The sequence below is a fragment of the Mus pahari genome, chromosome 19 (assembly GCF_900095145.1).
Source record: "Mus pahari chromosome 19, PAHARI_EIJ_v1.1, whole genome shotgun sequence".
Taxonomy (NCBI): Eukaryota; Metazoa; Chordata; class Mammalia; order Rodentia; family Muridae; genus Mus; species Mus pahari.
In genome coordinates, this window is record NC_034608.1 from 34,648,836 (window position 1) to 34,669,979 (window position 21,144).

Consider the following 21,144-nt stretch of genomic DNA (forward strand, 5'->3'; position numbering starts at 1 on the left):
ACTTCTGAATGTGTGGGTTGAGATGGACAACCCACAATGGGCAGTTTTACACCTTCTGTTGGTCATTCACCCATAAAACCATAGCCTGCTGCTGCTTATAGGTGTAACTTTAAGTGCGAAGAACTTCTTTTCTAAAGTGATTGTTCTTAATGTCCTGATGCTTTCTGTAGAGAGGTAGACTGCAGGATGATAACCCATAGAGAGACTCATGCCTGCCAGCACTCTGAGGGCCATTAAGTACAGTGTAACAGGATTAATTTAACTCACAGCATTGGAAAGGAGGCTCAGTGCTTAAGAGCTCTTGCTGTTCTTGCAGGGGATATGGGTTTGTTTCCCAGCACCAACATGGAGGCTCACCACGCCCTGTAACTTGAGCTTCGGGTATCTGATGCTGCCCTGTTTCACACTCCCAGATTCCATGAGCATTTCATAAGCATGTCCATATACATATATAGTCAGGCACATGCACAGAAACATAAAAATATGAATAAATCCCTAAGGTTAAAAAAAATGTTTTAAAGGGCTTTGCTAAATGTCATGTTTGTGCCATGGTTTCTACTCAATGTATATTCACAGGTTTATAATTGATACCTGTTATTTTCTTATGATGTTGTTGGCTCTCACTGCAAGGCACAAAAGGCAGTCAACTATTCAACAAAGTTCCCTGAGCGAGAGAGAGAGAGAGAGAGAGAGAGAGAGAGAGAGAGAGAGAGAGAATCGCCGAACCTTCAGGTTTTAATTGTTGGCTTTGTCAGTGATCTTAAAATGTAAAAGAAAGATGTCTGGTTCAGCCTTGTAAGCCCATCCTCGCAGGAAGCTGGACAGGAGGACCACAGCTCAAAACGTCCCAGAGCTATAGTGAGTTCCAGACCAGGGCAGTCAGGTTAGTGAGACCCTGATTAACCAAAACAAAGCAATAATAAAACGAAACCTGAGAGTTCAGCTCAGCAGTGGTGCAAACTGGGTAGCAGAGATCAAAACCTAGGTTCAATCCCCGGCTCAGCATACACATGCAAAGATGCACACACACATAAAAGTGCACATATGTACACACATAAACACACACATTTACACACACAGACAAACACACACACACATAAACACATACACATATACACATATACAAATACACATACACAGAATAATTCATGATCTTTTAATGCTATTGATTGATTTTAAAAAGATCCTTGGAATGCTAAATTTAAGTAAATTTGCACAATGGTAAAATTTTTGTTTCATATTAAGATAAAGCATCATTATCTCAGTTCCTGAGAACATATTTGATTAATGATAAACTGACCCCAGACTCACCAAAACCTGTATTCCAACTTAGTAGTAGTCTTCTCTAAATACTGAACAAAAGGAACTTTTAAAAATACATGTATTTTTTCATCAAAATGACAACAAGTATCCCTCTTATGTGCATTCTGTACTTCTTCCTTATGTGCTCAATTGTGAACACATACTTCCTCCCTTTTATGAACCATCAGAAAGCATGTTATAGCCCCTCTTCCTGCAGTGATATCAATTAAACGCATGTTCACATATTACAGAGGAAGCCACACAACATCCCTGAACTCCCTGCAGCAGCATCATGTGACCTGCCTGCTTCTTAATGCTACCAACTATTATCCAACACCAGTATTTTCGTCAAAAGGCTTAAGTCCCTCTCCTCCATGGATATCTCAATGCAGTTCTACTGTCTAAGCTGGGGGTTTATAGCAATGTAGCAAAATGTATCAGAATTTACCAATTAGTACCATCTGTGATAACTCTTGTAAGCAAATTAATTCTGAAATCAACATTTTGAGACTAAGCCTCATCTAGAAGGAGACATATAAATCATAGTCACATTTGAAAATAAAAACAAGAATTCTACACTCTAGCTGTCGATCTCTGGGTTCCTACAGGAACCTTGTGAGGAATCTCAGGTGAGGTTACCTTGATGTCTTTGCAGGAGCAACATTTAAACTGATTAATAAACTCATTCTACATTGTAAAACTGAAGCCATTCTCTTGCTTTATGTCAAAAAATAGTGACTACGAAGTAAAGTAGCCTGGGGCTGACTGTAGCCAGGATGCTGAGTTTAATGACTCTGCAGTCTAATTGTCTCTTTCACTGTTGAAATCCTTGAATCTTCACCACACATCATCAAATTGCCATTTCAAGTTCAGCTTGGGCTCCTTTCTGTAAAATGAGACTGGTCCATTCATTACAATGATGGCTTCTTGGACAGTGACAGTGTCTTGGCACCTTAGCACAGAAAGCAGGCTGTCCCAAATATGCCCTTCAGTCACAGTGAGAACCTGCTCAAGGACCCATGTGGCCAAGCCGACTCGCATGTCTGTAGATGGCAGAGGTTACCAGTACATCTGAGATCTGCTTCCAGCCATGGGATTATGAACATTACACTCCAGAAGTACACCCCTAACTAAGACAATAAGAAAAACAGCAGTTGAAAGAAAATCACAACCTTCATTATTTCTTTAAAATTCTGACAAAATGCTCTTGTGGAGGAAGCTATTCCAGGGATGATGAAGCTGAGGGACCCTGCATCTTCTGATGAGTGACTCCTCATCCTCAGACCATTTCCCTACCCCGCAAACCATCCCCTGGGCTCTGTCCTACTTAAAGTCATTACGTTTTTGTCTAAGAATGCAAGGGGGTTGAATAACTACTTCTATTTGGACCCCTTATAGTGCTCCAGGACTACATGAGGGTGTGTGATACACATGTGAGTGCTTTTAATGTCATCTCTATAGAGACAAAAAAGGAGATGGAAAAAGTTGAAGCTAAAAGCTATTGGTGACCCGCAGATAAGTGATGGAAATATCACTGTGCTGGTGGCTTATAGATGAGCAAGTTAAACAAGGCTGAAAGAACATTCACCACAGAGCTTCTATTGAAAATGAATTGTGAACAGACAGACAGACCAGAGAAGAAAGGGTTAGAGGGTCTAATCCATATTCACTAACTCTCTGTTTTAATTTTCTAGTCTTGTTTCTGAGATGTTTATTGAGTAAATAGAGGCTACGCTCCTCATCTATTATTTTTTTTTTTTTTTTAAGTCTGGGGGGTTTCACTAATGTACCCATGGTTCACCTGGGAACTTCCCATGTTGACCTTGAATTTAGAAATCTGCCTCTGTCTCCCTGGGGCTGGGATTAAAGTTGTTTTCCCCTTGAAAAAGGATGCTGGGGAAATAGGCCTTTGCAACAGGACCTTGTGACCTTGTTAAGTGCGAGTCTGGGCCTTTAACAGTTTTTAACTTAGCTGTTTAATCTCTGACTAAATTCTGTTTTCTCTCCAGTCTTCTTGGATGTCTCTCCCTTGGAAGCCTGAATGATGTTTCCTTGCTCCTTGGCTAACAGCCACATGCTGGGACTATAGCTCTGTGCTCTGTCTTCCACTCTAGCTAATAGCTAGTGACCTTTAAAAAAATCTCAGCCACCTTGAACACTGTGAGGCCTTGACTTGTAAACCCAGCTTGTGAAAAACATTTGAGCTTTGCTCCGTTCTGCACTGGGAGAAAGTTCTTGGACACTACCACTGCCAGGATAGTCTCCATGGGGTGCTCTGAGCCTCACATCCCTGAGCGGTCCTCAGTCTCTCCTTATCACTTCTAACCATGTTTACCTGAACCTTTCTGCTTCCTTTAATGCTGAGGCCCACTCAACCCCCGACCCCATTTTCAATGTGAACATGCCTGGTATATTCAGGTGAATTTCTTTCTCACTGCATATGTTTAGATAACGGTATTCTGCTTACAGAAGCGTCTGAACTCTATCCATTTGTCTGCTTCACAGTAATGGGTTTATCTATTTAAACACAATGGAAACTACTCAGGATCCCCTGCATAACACAGATTCAGTAAATACTTGTCTCACGAAAAGCAAGTGAATACAATAGTCGAGTTCTGTCAAAAACACAAATAGTGTCTATTTTATCTTAGAACAGAACACAAAAGAGTTGTGAGCCATTCTTTGTATATGTTAGCTGATAAATGTAAATAGAACATTTCATGGAGAAATATTTACTAAAAAAATTAATAATATATTCCGCAGAGGTGACTTGCATATAGGACTTTCTGTTTGCTGTTTCTTTTTATTTCATTTATTTATTTTTCTTTTCAGCTCAGGTCTCGAATGCAGGGCCATATTCTCTCTACTGCTGCACCATCATGATGCCCTGGCATTTTATGTAATTAATGAATTGGCTACTAATTTACCATTTTGTAGCAAAAGGGTTGAATGTAAGGCTTGGCACATGCTAGAGAGAACACTACAATGACAACCACTTTTCATCTTTCTCTTTAAGACAAGGTTCACTGGGCTGGCCTGGAATTCACCTGAAGCTCACATCAGCCTGGGACCCTCCTGCAGGAGCTTTCCAAATCGCTGGGGGTGACAGGTGTGCACCAGGAGGCCTAGTGGTAATTAGGCTTCAGATGCTAGATCTGGGATGCATGCGACTTTTGAAGAAGCACTTACCAAGGAAAACTCCTAACTTCATGAGCTCTATGGGCCAGCAGCCCACTTAAAAGTGCGGTGGAACTGTTCTCAGGGTACGTGTGGAACAGTGTGTCAATATCTGTGAGTAGTGTGCTTCTCTGTACAGCTGTAATTGGTTGGCACTTTCACAATGAAGTGGAGGGGGAAACACAAACAAACGGCAATTTGGGGGAAAACATGAACTTCAGATTTTTCTCATGAATAGAAATGTAGTGACTGCCTGCAAAATCTTTCTAGGCTGAACTTCCTTTACCAAGAACTCTTCATACATTACAAATGTTCCTCCTTCGAGGTGAGCATGATAGACACTCCAAATTCTCTGGAAACAGGGAGCTCACTCTAATGTCACAGCAAGCCAGGCAGCCTGGCATGAGTGAAGAGGACTCACAGAGCCACTGGCCAGCAGACAGCTAGGTCAGAAGTGGCAACTGAAGCCACTGAGCAGTGATGGAGGAACTGAGGGAATTCAAAGGGGCAAAGATGGCTCCTTCAGTCGATAGTGACAGGGCAGCTCAGGAGGCAGACACACCAGAAAGAGACTCTGGACCTGGAACTATACTCCACCGAAAGGCAAGCCCAAGTGTTCACAGTCCTGTGATTAAGGTATTCATCTAGAAAACCTGGAGGAAATAGATTAGAATTTATTACACTGAGGATTTGTCTCTGCCAAAACTAAACTGGTGCTGGAGAATAGAGAATCTGAGGCTTTAGGGATACACTGTGAGTCCAGGGCATCCTGGGCTTCAGGAAGTAAAACAATCTCAAACAAACAAACCAACAGACTACCCTTCCCCCATCCAATAAATCCCCCTACATATCAATTAAAAGCAACAACTAAAAACCAGGAAAATCTAGACACATATTTCACTGAAGACAACAGGCAGCTGGGACATCAATATACAAAATATTTTCAAAACCTCATGTCATAAATGGAAATTCAATTTGAAACCTCAAAACTGATTTCCCAATCACCCAATGACCCTAAACCAGAAGACTGACCACAGCAGATGCCAGGGACCCTTACAAGCCACAGCAGGGCCAGTGCTGAGGAGAGGGTCACCGTTTCTCACAAAACTAGACTTGTAAGTAAGGATGTCACATGTTCAGGGATCTCTGAACCAATGAAAATGACACAGCAGCAGAAACCACAGAGTCACGGAGGAAACTTGATATGTACTTCTACTAAAGTGGTGCTGATCTTGAAAAGCTGTGGGCTACATGTTTCCTACTGTAGAACATTCTGGAAGAGGGAAAGCTTTGGAGATCTGCAAAGGTTATTGTTATCCAGGGTTTATGGTGAAGGAGAGACCAAAGGACAGAAGGGGGTGGTTGAGCATGTGGAGACGCGATGCTGTTACTGTGAACCGCATGACATGGCACATTTGCTCAAAACTGAGAGATATCTCACAATCAGAACATACCCTCAGATAAACTATAGACTTAGATTTCAGCATATTCTAGTCATGGGGGTGCTGACAGTGGTGGGAGAAGCCCACAGGCAATTCTCCTTATTTCCTATACTGGGAGAGTGAACTTGAAGATACCTAAAGTATCTTCATTAATCAACAAGAAAAATGCATAAAATAGCAGCAAAATAGAAGGCAGGGTGATCTCAGTCATGGCTACCACAAGCCTTTTGCACATGGATAGTGATCTTGTTACAAGGCAGAAGTAGTTGCTGAATAGAGACAGTTTTCTTTCTTCAGTGGTATATAAACTGGTAAGTTGTCCATGTGCCTATAAACAAAGCCTGACATACATACCTCTAAGTAACCCTACCTAAACCCATAGTCACCAACCAAAACCCAAATCAAAACAGGACACACAAAGGAAGATGGAACACTGAAGGACTCTAGTAGTCTTAGTATGGGAAACATGCTTCTGCCAGGCCGTGACCTTTCTGAATTCCCTCTGCCTTGAAAATTGTTAGATTACATTCCTAATCCTACCCAACAAGGTCTTTTTCCTTATTTGGACACTTCCTCTCCCTGAGGTTGGCCACTAAGATTCAAATATCAAAGAATTGAAATTTAACAATCAAACCCCTTTTGGCTCACCTAAATAGGATGATCAGTCAAAACATCAGCTTTCTCCCTTTTCCTTTATCAACTGCTATTTGCCTGTAGAACACAGACTCCTCTCTATCCAGTGAAAGCCCTTTGTCCCTCCTGGGCAAATATCCCCCCCTTCCTTGTTCCCTTTTCTCTTATCTCTTATTCCCTGCCCTTTATCCCTCTGGGGCAAATAAATCTTTGTGCTGAGACCTTGGTCTTGAGGTGTCTTGTGTTGCTGACACAAGTCCTTGTAAGCACTGATCTATAAGAAGTAAGAGGATGATGGGGATGGGAGGAAGACAGGAGAGGGTCAGGATTAATATGATCCAGATACAGTATTTAAATGTTTGAGAATGTCAAAGGGGACCTCATTATGCTAGTAACTCCCCAGTGTCCTGAGGTAGAATTTGTAAGTTATATCTTTAACTTTTGCATTAGAGGCACTGAGGAACAACAACAAAAGAATTGCTAATTTCCCTGCATCCTAAACCTCATTTTAACAAAGTACATTACAGTTAACTCTTTCTCTACATTGAATTTTAATGCAGGAAACATAAAAAATACAAGTCTATTTCACTTCATAATAATTAGTTCATCAGACATACATTGGAATGTTGGCTCATTCATTCTGTGGTAGATGAAGGGGGCTTTATTTTGGAGGCTGGCCATATTAGAGGAAGTTATCATGTTGTCAAAGTACACCCACGGAGAGGTTAGAGGCAGTCGTGTGCAGAGTGAAGGAAGTTGAGACATTGGAGCTATTCATCAAGGCCAGGCTTATATCCCTCCCTTATCCCTTTGCATGGGTAGTGCCGGATGGAGAGAATCATGATAGCCCGAGATGAAGAAAATAAGCAACAGTGGGGGCTCAGCCCTAAACAGGACATGTGTGGCGCCCCATCAAAGGTTGAGGGGGCATTTCAAAAGAAGGAGTGTGAGCCAGAGAATAACACTGAAAAGTTATGAGCTGTTATTCTCTAGACTCAAGACAACCACTGAACTCAATGACTCATCCAAGACCAACGTGCCAACCATCAAAGAAGGGCTGGTCCACAGGGCAATCCTCTTTACCTCTGAGGTATTGAATGATGATAGATTGGGGGGAAGGTCAATCAATCACTGTTTATTTATTTATTTATTTATTTAAATTTACACTCTTCTGAGCCAACCAGACTCCAGGAGATAGTTCCAAACCCAGGTTAACATACAGAGGATTCTGTTTAATCTAAGTGGGGCACAAAACAAAATGAATCGTTATGAACATGAGAGATTTGTGAAGAATGGGGACCATAAGGAAGTTAGGGAGGTAGAGGCTGGGAGTTGTCTCAAAAACTAATTTTATTACTAAAAGTAATGCTACAGATAATTCTTACTGGCCACCTGTATCTGGTCATAAGCAAGAGGACAGTTGGCTAGAATCAGCATTGACAGTAATCTCTGGACTGGATGAGGTTATACAACCATCAGATTTGTCCACCATTTTAAGTTTCTAATCTCATAAATGAGATAATACATTTTTAATATCACTTGTAGTTTCAGAGGAGATACTTATAGAATGCATAGGACATTTTCCTAATTATCTTTAATTGTTTTAAAAAATATATACAAATCAGCTCTTTTCAAAAGTACCATTCATACATGTGGCTGTTTTCCCCAATATAAAAAGTAACTCACAGTTTCTACCACGCCTCTATCGAAAGAGTTACCCAGCATTTTTAGGTGGAACCTGAGTACTCAAAATTCTTGCATGTTCTTGAAACTAATTTTTTTTTTCTGAAGTTGAGATATTCCCAGATAGATGTTGCAAGCAGTACAGTATTTGAATGCTACCTGGCATTTGCCATTTTGTATGTGTGTCCAACTTAAGAACAAACTCTGCAATGGATGATTTAAACGGGCAAGTTGAATATGCAGAATTCTAATGCTGCCTATAGAGAAAAGCTAGATAACATGGCATTTTGACTCTTCAAAGAATCACTTCTTATCCAGCCTTTGAATCTCCAATGACTCTTCTCTCACCACAGGCTCTCACACATTTTAAGCAAGGCTTGTGTTTCCTCTAACACTGAGACTTCCCCCAGCCTGCTTTCTCTTCATGAGAATGTCAATTAATCTACTATAAGGGATATAACTAAACAAATATTATAAGGAGTAAATAATTAATCATTATAATCAAATTATTTAATTCAATTAATGTGCTAATTAATAAATGAGCCCTTCTCTCTTTTTCCTTTTTTTTTTATTGGCTATTTTCTTTATTTACATTTTAAATGTTATCCCCTTTCCTAGTTCCTCCCTCCTAGAAACCCCCTATCCCATCCTCCCTCCCACCACTTCTATGAGGGTGTTCCTCCACCCACCCACCCACTCCCACCTCCCAAGCCCTCGATTCCCCTACACTGGGACATCTACGAGCCTTCATAGGACCTAGGACCTTTCCTCACATTGATGCATGACAAAACCATCCTCTGCTACATATGCAGCTGGAGCCATGTGTAATCCTTTGTTGATGGCTTAGTCCCTGGGAGCTCTGGGGGGTCTGGTTGGTTGACATTGTTGTTCTTTCTATGGGGTTACAAACCCCTGCAACTCCTTCAGTCCTAAGTGAGCCCTTCTGAAATCTTAAAATCATCATTGTATATATTTGACTATCCTAAATATAATTTTGAGAAGTCAATAAAGAGAACAATTGTCAGCTTTAGCCCCAAATCTTAGGACCAGATGAAACATTACAAATTAAGAATATTGAAATAGTGACTATGAATCTAGAAAACATATTTACTCATCTATCATTTATACTCAATTTCCATGATTTAAATCTCATTGCTGGATGAATACAGCTCATCTGAGTTCATGTGGAAGTGAATCTATGAATGAGCACAATGTGAAAGTTCTGTATTTAGTCATCCACACTATTAGGTCTATGAGCTGAAACAGCTCTGCCCCCAGAAGGTTTCAGGCTTCTGGGGGCTCTAGCTTTCTTTTTATCTCTTTCTTTTCTCCAGGTATGCTAACTCTTAGGACAGATGTACCATGTGGTTCCTCTTGCTCATAGTCATACTTCCCAAGGTTGCCAATTACTTTTTCTCCCAAGAGAAGCCATATTGTGTGTGTGTGTGTGTGTATGTGTGTGTGTGTTTAAATAGAACTCTATCAGATAAATAAGATCAATTCTTCCAACCAACCTTGAGGAATATTAAAAGACAACATTCAGACATAAAGAAAGTATTGTACTTTGTATGTCCCATAAAGGACTAGGATCTAGACTATATAACTAGTGGTCAAATGCCAATAAGAAAAAGCAATCAGAAATTGTCTCTAAAAAAGTGAAAAATGAGCAGATGAATGAATCTTCCATATCATTAGTCAGTAAAAAAAAAATACGACTTAACTTATCACGACAATGAGACATTAGTACCCACCTATCAGAATTGATGAGGTCGAAGAAAAGTATAATGCTGTGATATTACATGTGTTTGTTGCTGGTGGGCCTGTAAAGTGGGACAGCTACTATGGAAAGCAGTTGGATAATTTGCTAGTTTGGTAGTTAAACATGTGGTCATGATGGAGCATAGAAGTAATTCTACCTCTGGGCATCCATCCAAGGGAAGAGAAAGCCTTCATTGTTACAAAAGCTTGTTGGCAAATGTTTGTAGTATTTTTATTTGTAATTGCTCATACTGGACCCAGATCCATCATCTTTCAAAGGGTTAATGAGTAATTAGCCTGGCTTGTATCTGGCTTTGAAAATCCATTAAGCCCAAAATAAACGTCTAGTAGGGTGGAACTTGGGGGAAATTTGGCTGAATGACAAGGCCTATCCACAAGATTACATGTTGCATGCTTTCACATACGTGGTGGTTTACGACTGTATATATAGGCATCAAGACAAAATTAGCACTAGCCACCTGGAGGATGGGTATAATGAAGGCCTTACAAGGAAAGCACTTGGAAGTATACACACAACTGTGTACATGCACACACATGCAAACACACACAGACACATGCAGACACACACACACACACACACACACACACACACACACAGGCAAGCATGCCAGTACTGGATCTGATTATATTCTCAACACTGTCACATGTCAATCTCCTCCTCTTCTTTTTACCTCATCTTTATCAGTGTGTAAATATCACTCATTGGAAGGCACAGGAGAGGGGTCAGGCTTAAGAGGAGGCTGAAGGTATGCAGGTTAGTAGTTCAGACCTAGGTGACTCTGACTCATCTTGGGCATCAAGTTTTCTAACAATACTGAGAAAGGCAGAGCCATTGCTCTATTGCCTGTATCAGCCCCATCCCTGAACTCTCCCTTTCATGGCCACAGAGCATTTACTAAGTTCCTTAAAATTGGCTCTAAATAATGAACATGTTCACCTCCGTAAAAAGTCTGGCATATTAACCTCAAAACTTCTCATAGCCTGAAGACAAGGTTATCAGCTATGGACAATCTGATTTCTTCTTCCCTGGGAAACAGAGGTCAGGTAGGTTGTGAAACTCTGTAATTCCATGAAGACAGTAACAGATATAATGGCTTTGGTATTGTTTTCAGCATTCTCTCGATATCTTTAGAGCAGATTCTTAATGAAATGACCTGGCATGGAATAAACATCTTTTCCCAGTCGTCCTCTATCCAGGGAGTGTTCTGAATCCCCCTACATATCTACCTTGCAAGTCAGTCTCACTGCTTGATCTTGCTGATTTATTTTCTCTGTGTCTAAAGTTGACACATGGAGTGTAACTGAGAACAGAGATTCTATGGTTGTTCAATTTATCCCTTAAAATTTTCTGACCAAACTCCCAAACATAAAATCACACAATCTAATGTCCCTATCAGCATCTGGGCTCCCTCCTCTGACCAACACTAGAGATATCCCCTATTCTACAGACACCTGAAGGCTAGCAGTCTCACAGTCATCCAGAGAACCAAAGTTAAAAAGATTAGGGTATTTTATTTTACACAGTTTGATGAAGACATTTGTGATAGGCTGAGCTGTTAGAATCTGCCATGGGCATGCTAAGACATACCACAGTCAGGGCCAGTGGAGGTAGCTTTTATAGGCTTCTTTTTCAGTTTTAGAAATAACAGAATGCAGCCTCTGGTCATGTTGCTAAGGGAATTCTACCCTTTAGCTAGTCGGACTTTAGCTCTGGATGCTCAAAGAACATTTTTATTTTTTCAGTAGGCATGCACTTTAATTTCACCACCTATAACACAATTGGGTCCTATTTTTCTTGATTTAATGGATCTTACTTTCCTGGCAGCCATAAGAATCCCATGCATGTGAGTGTCTTGTGTGACATGGTGAAGCACCTAGCTTTGGAGGTAATTTATCCTTTGGCTTTCCTTCCCCAGGTGTATCTAGACATCAGCTTTTTGCAGAAAGGTTTTCCTGGGTATTTGAGAAGATATTTCAGCTCCTGCAGTGACAAAAGCCTATTCAGACGCTGCATAATTTACTAACCTGATTTATAAAGCGCTACATTACGTCTAGTACTTTCATGCAATATGAGGATAGAGCCTTCTGAGGAAAGGAAAGATCTGTAATGATCGCAATGCACCCTGGAATTACATGCAATGGAAGAAAGCAGATTGGGGCAATTATCCCTCTTTTTATTATTAAACCTTCAGATGGCAGTTAGAGGTTAATGGGACTATTATTTTTCCTTCTTTAAAAATCTGCCTTAAAGCTTATCTGGATGGCTCCACATGAGGAGCCAGGCTCTTGCAACAGCAGGCAGAGCTTCTATTAAGCAAGGAGAGAGATCACACGTGTGTGCTATTACTCAAATAAACCCTAGAGTCTTCAAGTCCTGGAAATGAGCCCTGATGATGATAAGTGTCCCTGCACACTTAATAGCAAACATGGTATCTTTAATGACATTTTTATAAAACACAGAATGTTTTTTGTACATGGTCAAAACAAGTCATGTTAATTGGAAGACTCTTCGAGATGATTGGCAGAAAAACCACACCTCTGATTACCACGGCAATTACAACCTCTGAAGATGCTGCCTGGAGATGGATTCCAGACTGAAGCCCCAGAACACTGGCATTGTCTATGGCTGATACACTTCCAGGGTGAAAGGTGGGCCTACGCTCTAGGCAGATAGGGGAATGGGAAGGGCTAGAGTCAGGAGTGAAGTCGGAATGGCCGGACTATCTTCCTAGGTCTTTTCTCAAAGTAGGTCACATGAAAATACTTTTCTAAAATGGTAAAAATGGTGAGCTGGCTTTTCTCCCTAATCTCCCAAAAGTGACCAATGAATGAGAATTCAGTTTCTTCCTTGCCTTCTTTTTAGCTTCTACAGATCGGTTTATAAAAAGAAGACCCAGGCTAGAAGATGGACCTGGTGAAGCCTAGTGCTGGAGATTTGAGTCTTGAGTCACACTGTGACAGAGAAACAGGAACTGATTTCAAGATGGAATACCTCTATTTTATAAAACATAGTTAAATAATCAGTGACTATATTGCCACTAGTCTTTTTGTCTTTTTATTTGTTTTCTATAGTTACTCCAAACAAACAAAACAAACAAACAAACAAAGCAAGCAAACAAACAAACAAACCAGAAACCTAGGAAAATGACAGCAAGCATGCTGGATGGCTCAATACACCATGGTCCAGGGTGGAAGGAGAAACTTTTCCAAATAGCCAGTTTTAGGAAATGTGTTTGCCAGTCATTCAAGAACATCTTGCAAACATTCTGTTCCTGTGCTACACATTTCCTTTGTCCAGAGTGAGGCACCACTCTGAAGCAGAGGCCTTAAAAGCAGACATATAGATTAGTTCATTTGTTGACTTCCACACCATTCAAAGGAAAACCTAGCAGTCAGTGCTGTGGATACCACCATAAACACAATCGACTACCAAGGCATCTGTCAATAGCATGATGTAGTGGTTGGAATAGGAGTGGCCCCCACTGACTCATGTGTCAGAATGCTTGGCCATAGTGGTGGCACCATTTGGAGGTGTTGCCTCATTGGAGCGGGTATATGGCCTTGTTGGAGGAAGTATGTCACTGTGAGGCTGGGCTTTGGGGTCTTATATGCTCAAGCTAAGCCCAGTGTGGCTTACAATCTCTTCTCGCTGACTCTAGATCAAGATGTAGAACTCTTAGCCCCTTCTCCAGCACCATGTCTGCCTGCAGGCTGCCAGGCTTCCCACCATAATGATAATGGATTAAACCTCTGAAGCCGTAAGCCAGCCCCAGTTAAATATTTTCCTTTATAAGAGCTGCCTTGGCCATGGTGTTTCTTCTTAGTAATAAAACTCTCAGTAAGACTTACATAGTTGTATGCAAAGTTAGGATGAATTTGGATTCATGGATTTTTGGAAATGGGTTTCACTTCAAGTGTGTTTTTCAAGGTAGATAACATTAATTAAAAACTAATAAAAATGTTACATATACAGATAGGAGACAAAAAAAAATCAACTAAAAGGGGAAGCATTCTGGGAATATTTATCCCATTATGTTCGGTGGCTATTCTTCTCCAAGACCTACATGGCAATACATGCTATTGCCAAGTTCACCATGCATTTCAAGGCAGCTTTAGAACAGACAAGGCTCTTGAACCCATTCTCCTCTCCTGCTTGGCAAAAACAGCTGCAATCCAACACTCAATAGCTGGCCAGAGTGTGCCGTCAATTCCTTGGAGCAAATGTATATTGAATTTGTAAAGTCATTTGTCGTTAACTTTGCATGAGGAAACTGTTTCCAGCTGAAAAGTAACAACAAGCGTCTGTCTTCCTTCTGCCTTAAGGCTCGGTACAGGACTGGGCTGTCCAGCCTCCTAGGGAAAGTGTCTCGGATGAATTTGGCCCTGGGAAAAAAATAGAAGAGGAAGAGGAGAGACTGGATCTACCACCACCCACACAATGGCAAGATCTGGTACTATACACTGGGGAATCGAAACATTTGCCAGAAGGGCTGCCACAATTTCTAAGCCAGCCTGGCCTACACACACACACACACACACACACACACACACACACACACACACNCACACACACACACACACACACACACACACACACACACACACGTACTCCCAACTACCAAGTCTCCAGCTTCTCCTTTGAAGCTTCGGTTCCTGTGGTCTGTTCCTACCACGTGTCAGATGAGCACATGTCTTGCCAGGCTCCGACTTGCCCTGTGGAAGGGTTTTGACATGGTGATCTTTTTTTTTTTTTTTTAAATCTATGAGACCTCTCAAGAAGAAGAAAAGGTTCTATAAGGGCAGAACATTGCATAGGGATAACCCAGGGTGATGGCTGAGAGCTCACAGTCCCTTTGATAGGCCTTATAGACCCTTTTTGGTCAAATATTATCAAACCTTCAGTTGGAGGAACCTTTAGACTCCCTGTGGTAGAGGGTTATACAGGCTTAAATGAACTATCTAGTCTAAAGAGGCTATGGTAATGGGACTGGGGGGGGGAGGGAGGCTGGAGCCTCGACCTTAGTGGGGGGCATTAGGAGAACTAGGGCTTAGCATCTCTAATATGTATAAAGTACCCAGTCCTGTGGAAATCCAGATTCAGCCAGTTGCCACATTAAGTGTGAAGAATGTGAATTGATTTCTCACACCTGGCCCTCAAAGAGATGTTGAGGAATCCACCAAGCACAAAGGGAAAATGGCCATCCTTGTTAGCTCACAGCAGGCTCAGAGCTTGGTCTAACAGGCACAACTCAAGCCACAACAGAGACACATGTGAGACCAGTGTCAGTATCTCTGTTGACCTCTATAGAGCAATGTCCCCTGCTGCCAAACCCTGTGATAACTGATGGAAATTCTGACAGCTCCTTAGACAGAGAAGCTCTTCATGGGATAATTAACTGCTCAGTGTCTACTTTGTGACAAAGATGGGTAAGGACTGCTTAGGATATTTCAGCATATCTTGCTGATCACCTTGCACAACTAATTACTGGCTTAGTATTATTGACAATGAATCTTGAACCTGAATATCACAAGAGTTTGGACAGCCAGAGCCTGTGCCTCCAGCATCCTCTCAAACATATTTCACTCTGTCCCAGCTGTCCTTTCAGAGTCAAATCTTTCCCTCAAGTACACACTGATCTCTCATAGTTTCTTTCCATCTTCCTTATCCTTACTGTTGAATCCTCATGTATGGCACAGAGAGTTTAGTACTGCTTGGAGGTAGGAGAGAACACTTTCTAATGCTCTGAAGGGAGTTATTAGATTTGTCACTTCATGTCTTGGTGGGGACAGCAGAAAGAGCCTTTCATGAGTAAGCTCTGCCAGTATCACCCCAGTAGAAAAATGTGTGCACAGTGGATGGAGCATCAGATCTAATGCTGATTTATTACAAACATATCACCTAACAAGTGATTCTGTCAAGCTTTAGATCATGTCCTTAAGAATTTCAATCACAGCATTGTTTTCAAAATGATTAACAACACTTTCTCTCCTACCTGTAAGTTATTCAGCTGGTAGGAGCAAAACATTAAAACCTTTATAGATGAACAAAAACCCCTTTCTTCCCATTTCTGCCACTCAATCCTTTCTATCATTTAAAAAGCTATTTTCTTCCCCACCCTAATTTCATTTCAAAGACACGGGCTGGGCTGTGATTATCAAGAAAGAGTGACAAAAACATTCACAGGTTATAGTTTTTGCCTACACCTCCATCAGCCCTAAGATATAGGATGCCCAGTGAACACAGAATGGGGACAATGTGAGTAGAAGTCTTGGAATGGTTGAAGAAGTTGACCACAGGCCAACACAATGTATAAATACTCAGCACTGTATTAGAGTCTGATGGCATCACTAGGGGCAGGGAAACCTGTGGAAAAAGTCTAGAAAAAGTATGTGATCTTCTAGATGAGAACTCAGCTCTGGGCTTGCAACCAGAGAACAGTGACCAATCAGCTATAAAGAGAGAGTCTTTACAGGTATAAGATGTCATCATTGAGCATCATGTCAGAGAATGGAGTTAGGGACCATTCCATCTTCTTCTGTCCACTAATTGGTATATGCATCCTCACATAGAAATAAAGTAACTCACAGACAGAGTTTTTGTGGCTGCTGTCCTTGCTTGGTAGCATCTTGACTCCTCTCGACTTCAGCTCAATTGCCTTTTTCACTGAAAGAAAGAAAAAACAAATTATCAGATGAGACTCGAAGTTCACAAAGCCATACTTTAATCTCACAGCAAATCCAGTCTTAACAGACTTCTGCCAAACCCTGATCTAGGGACCAGGATCTAAAAGGCCATTGAGAGGAAACAGATGGAAAATAGGTTACAAATAATTAAGACCTTTTGGCAGCAAAATGTATCTCATGATCATGTATCCAGAGCTGAAAATAAATGACAACAGGGCTCACCTTCCACATCCAAACCCAGTCACCATCAGAAAAACACAACTTCTATGCATCACTATTATCCCCCAACTACACAGAGTAGGTTGTACTTTCAGTGTTTCCACAGTGGCCCTGACCCTGATGCTCTCTAAATAATGTACTCTGTTCATGAAAGTTTTTACATAAAAATAGAAGTCGACCATTCATTTATTCATGCTTTAAATCAACTACTTAAATTTTATCATATGGCATTGATGAGCTGCAGCATAGGAATACCATGCTAGAATGTTGTAGGTTAAACATGAAGGAACCAATCTCCTTCTTTCTTCCTCCCCTTCCCTCTCCTCTCCTTCCCCAATTCCCTCTCCCCTTCCCTCCTAGCAGAGTTTTCTTGTCTGATATTCAAAGGTATCCTGCACTGTAGATTCATCTTTCAGATTTAAATAAGTGTCTGAATTTTCTAGGTCCTGAACCCAATGAAACTGAGTATGAGCCAAAGTGGGCAAAGGGAACTCCTTTCTTTTAAAAATGAGAATAAAGCATAGAAGAGAGCTGGAGGAGGGGTGGCCTCCCTCTTCCTCTTCTTTTACTTCCCTGAGCTCCTCTTTCTTCCCTTCATTCTCTCCTGTAGTCTAAGCATTGGTCCGGTGGTTTATTTCTCTGGAGGAGGCTATAGAGAGCAAGCAAAGCTAGCTAGGAGCCTGCTACTCCTTAGTCAGCTCTTCTGCCTCAGCACCATCAAGTATTTCAGCCCAAGAAAATGGCAACCTAAGTCAAAAACCAGGCCATCTGCTGCTTAGCTTCCATATCTCCTCCTCTTTGCTCTGTGCTTTGCCCATTCCCAAGAGTCTGTGGCCACAATCTGCTCCTGCCCAGATGCCCAACGGAAGAGGAAGTTTGACTCCATAAGAACACAAACCCACAGGAAACAGTCTTACCAAAGGCCAAATGACATTTACAGTCTACACCTGTGTCACCTGATCTTCCCTAAAGCCAGAGAAAGAATCAAGGCCACCAATGCCACTCAATCTGTTTCACCAAATGAAAGCAGTTCTTTGCCACCTACCACCCCTCTCATAAAATGTAAACTTTGTTATTTCTAGGAAGTATCTGGGTCTTTTCTCTGTAGATATCCTCTCTGACTAAGACTCTACTGGAGAAAACCCTTTGCAGAGCAACAGAAGCAGAGGGTACTCTAGGAAGACCTAGACATAGTCTCACCAGTCACCAGTGAAGGAGGCAGATGTGTGCCCTGACCCCCTTGGTATCCTGACAAGCAGAATATCACTCATTCTGTCTACAGAAATCAGGAGAGTAGTCACAAGATGACAGCCAAACTGAAGCCTTGGACTAGTGCCTCCCTGTTCTCTGCATCAGCAAATGTTAGACGTTGGATTGGCAGAATTCTGGGAAGGCAATTGTCATTGAATTTTTTCAAATTGTTTCTTTTTATGTGAGATTTATTGTTCAGAATTCTCTATTCAGTGTTGATGGGTCTTCTATTCACTTCTATTGACACAAGCAAAAGAGCTGGCCTTCAATTTAGAGTCCTCTTTCTGTTAATCTGAATCTGAAATGTAGAGAATCCTTTAGCACTATAAACCTCAGAGTTGGAATGATACAAACACAGACAAATGCTTGCTTGAGAGCTTAGCAGGGTATCAGAGAAAAGCAGGAATGTGATGGAAATATAATATCTTCCAGAGCTTTTCCCAAATGCATAGTTGATGAATGAGAAGTTTAGGATAGTTTGGGTTTCCAGGACTAAGGCTACTCATGGAGAAATTGGCGGGGTGTGTGTGGGGGGAGTATCTCACTGTGAGAAAGTGCTGGTCAATCAGTAGTTCACAACTGTGGATCTCCCCACTCTCCTGGATTATCAGCTGATAAAGTCCATGAGTGCAGTGGGATCAGAGGGTGAGCAGGGGTTCAGAACCCCTGTGAATATGTACGGTGAAAGACCACACCTGAGTTAGGGGTTCGTTGGCAGACCAACTTTAATTAGGATGATTGAAAGCTTATAAAGTTTTGGGGTACTGAGGGTGGAAATACCCAGGAGGAGCAAGAGTCATTGGCTGGGGGCTTAGGGTGCATGGAATGCCTTAGCATGGGGAAGCAGGTCAGGAATCTCAGGGGCCGGCTGCACAGTTTTTGTCAGGAGAATAAAAATTGGTCCTATAATGTGACTGAGGATATGTGATATTCCTCAGGTAGAGGCATATGTATGTGTTTAGAATTCTCCAGACAAGATCAGAGAAGTAGTAAACTCGATGCTGAAGGGAGTCTCCCATAATTAACCGAGTCCAGAAACTAGTCATGGTGGACTTAGACCTTTATTATCAGAGATTTCCCACATTTGACCTTCAACACTAAAGAGTGTTGAAGGTCTGTTACAGAGTCACTGTGGTTCTGGCTATAATCTTTATGGGTGACTCACCCCATCCAGGGACCAACCAGTATAAGGAGAGAAAAATACAGAGAAATTACCTTGCTGTGACAATGACTTAAACACATTGAACTCTGTGGTCACTTGTGATTGGTAATACCCCCAACATCACCCAACTTTCCCCTTTATATCCACAAGGCTTGACTCAAAGGCTTGGTCATTGGCTACTCAATAGTCATCTGCAGAGGGCCCAGCCTCAGGTTTCCCTCTCTGTGACTTTAGTCTGTTATTTCTTGTAGTAAGCAAACAGAAAACGAGAGCAGGAAGCAGCCATCCCATTTGAACAGATCTTCCTGTGGGGTCTGCCTCAGAACCATATCTTAGTTTAAAATCGTGCGTGCCTTGATGTGTGTTCCCCATCATTTCCACTTTCTTCTACGGAAAGAACTTTATCTTGACATAACTCAGGGGAGAGGAGATGAATGTGCAATGAGCAAGACAAAGGAGAATCAATGGGAAGATTATACAGTGTGTTAAACTCACAGCAAATTCCACTCAGTGTAAACAGATAAAACAAACAGAACTCAATTCTCTCAGAGAGTAAAACGAAAGACTGAGAGGTGCACAGGGTGCCATAAGAGTGCCTGAATATACTGGACCTCTTGGAGAATGTGATGAGCCCATAAATCCCACAATTCTACAAATAATTGTTTGAAGCTCTGTGAAGCTAAATTTCCACCAGGGATGTTTTATTTATTTTCCAATATGGTGGTATTATTCTTTTGTTACTTCTTTTGTTAGTTTTTGATCCCTGAGTTCTGATTTATTCCATGTTTCTTCAGCCTCTTATTGGAGGATGATGTTTTTTGGCAATGCTGGTCAGAAAGAGAAGTTGACATATACATGCTTGGTCTACCAGTTGTCTGCAGGTTTCATTATGCCTCTCTCTTAGTATCATTCTTCCACCTACCCAGAACTATTTCCTCCTCCTCCTCTTCCTCCTCCTCCTCCTCCTCCTCCTCCCTTCTCCTTTTTCTTCCTTTCTTTCTGTCTTTTTCTCCTTTTCCCTTCCTTCATTTGTCACTTCAGATCTTATTGATTTCATGGAGAAAGACCCTAACTTATAAAGAAACCAGCAGGAAGAGAATGGAGCATACCAAGGGCCAATCTGTAGGATACAGGGAAAGATGTTGCTTTCTAATAGCCTGCACTTCTCCATGAAACAAACAAAAAGCTATTAATCTTGTTCATTCTAAGCTTTTTGAAGGAAATATTCTCCACCTCCTAATTATCATGTTTAACCTAAGACCTAGCCAAAGAGACTCTCTGAGCTCAACTTACGAGTTTCTTCTTTCCTCTTTTTAGCATGGCTCCTGAGATTTTATTGAACAGAGTTGTGAATTTATGCTTTGGAGGACACCAGCTTGACTTTCCAGTGTAAAGGCATATAAGATGTGTGTTTGGTTTTGGATTCATTACTGTGAAAAGACACCATGACCAAGGCAACTCTTGTAAAGAACATCATTTAATTGGGGATGTCTTACAGATTCAGAGCCCTAGTCCATTATTATCATAGTGGAAAAGATGGCTGTGTGCAGGCAGATTTGGTACTGTAGAAACCAAGAGTTTTATATCTTGATCTAAAGAGAGCCATGAGGAGTCTCTCTTCTGAAAGCCTCTGGGAGGATGGTTTCTTCTGCACTTCGCAGAGATGAAGGAGTAGGAGACCACAAAGCTCACCTTTATAGTGGCATACTTCCTCCAACAAGGCTATAGCTCCTAATAGTGTCATTCCTTGTGTGCCAAGCATTCATACACATGTGTCTATGGGGGCCAAACATATTCAAACACCACATTCCC

General features: G+C 41.4%; 1 protein-coding gene across 2 annotated transcripts in view; it reads right to left on the reverse strand.

Annotated features, from left to right (window-relative positions):
* The window catches only part of Csmd1 (CUB and Sushi multiple domains 1), a 1,532,231-nt gene that overhangs the window by 497,954 nt on the left and 1,013,133 nt on the right, over nt 1-21,144 (reverse strand). The window contains exon 7 of one of the 2 annotated variants that reach the window (XM_021218735.2): nt 16,603-16,680. In XM_021218735.2, coding sequence (XP_021074394.1) covers nt 16,603-16,680 — 78 coding nt within the window. Of the gene's footprint in view, nt 1-16,602; nt 16,681-21,144 lie in introns of those variants that run through there. The other variant, XM_029532138.1, reaches the window with a different exon arrangement.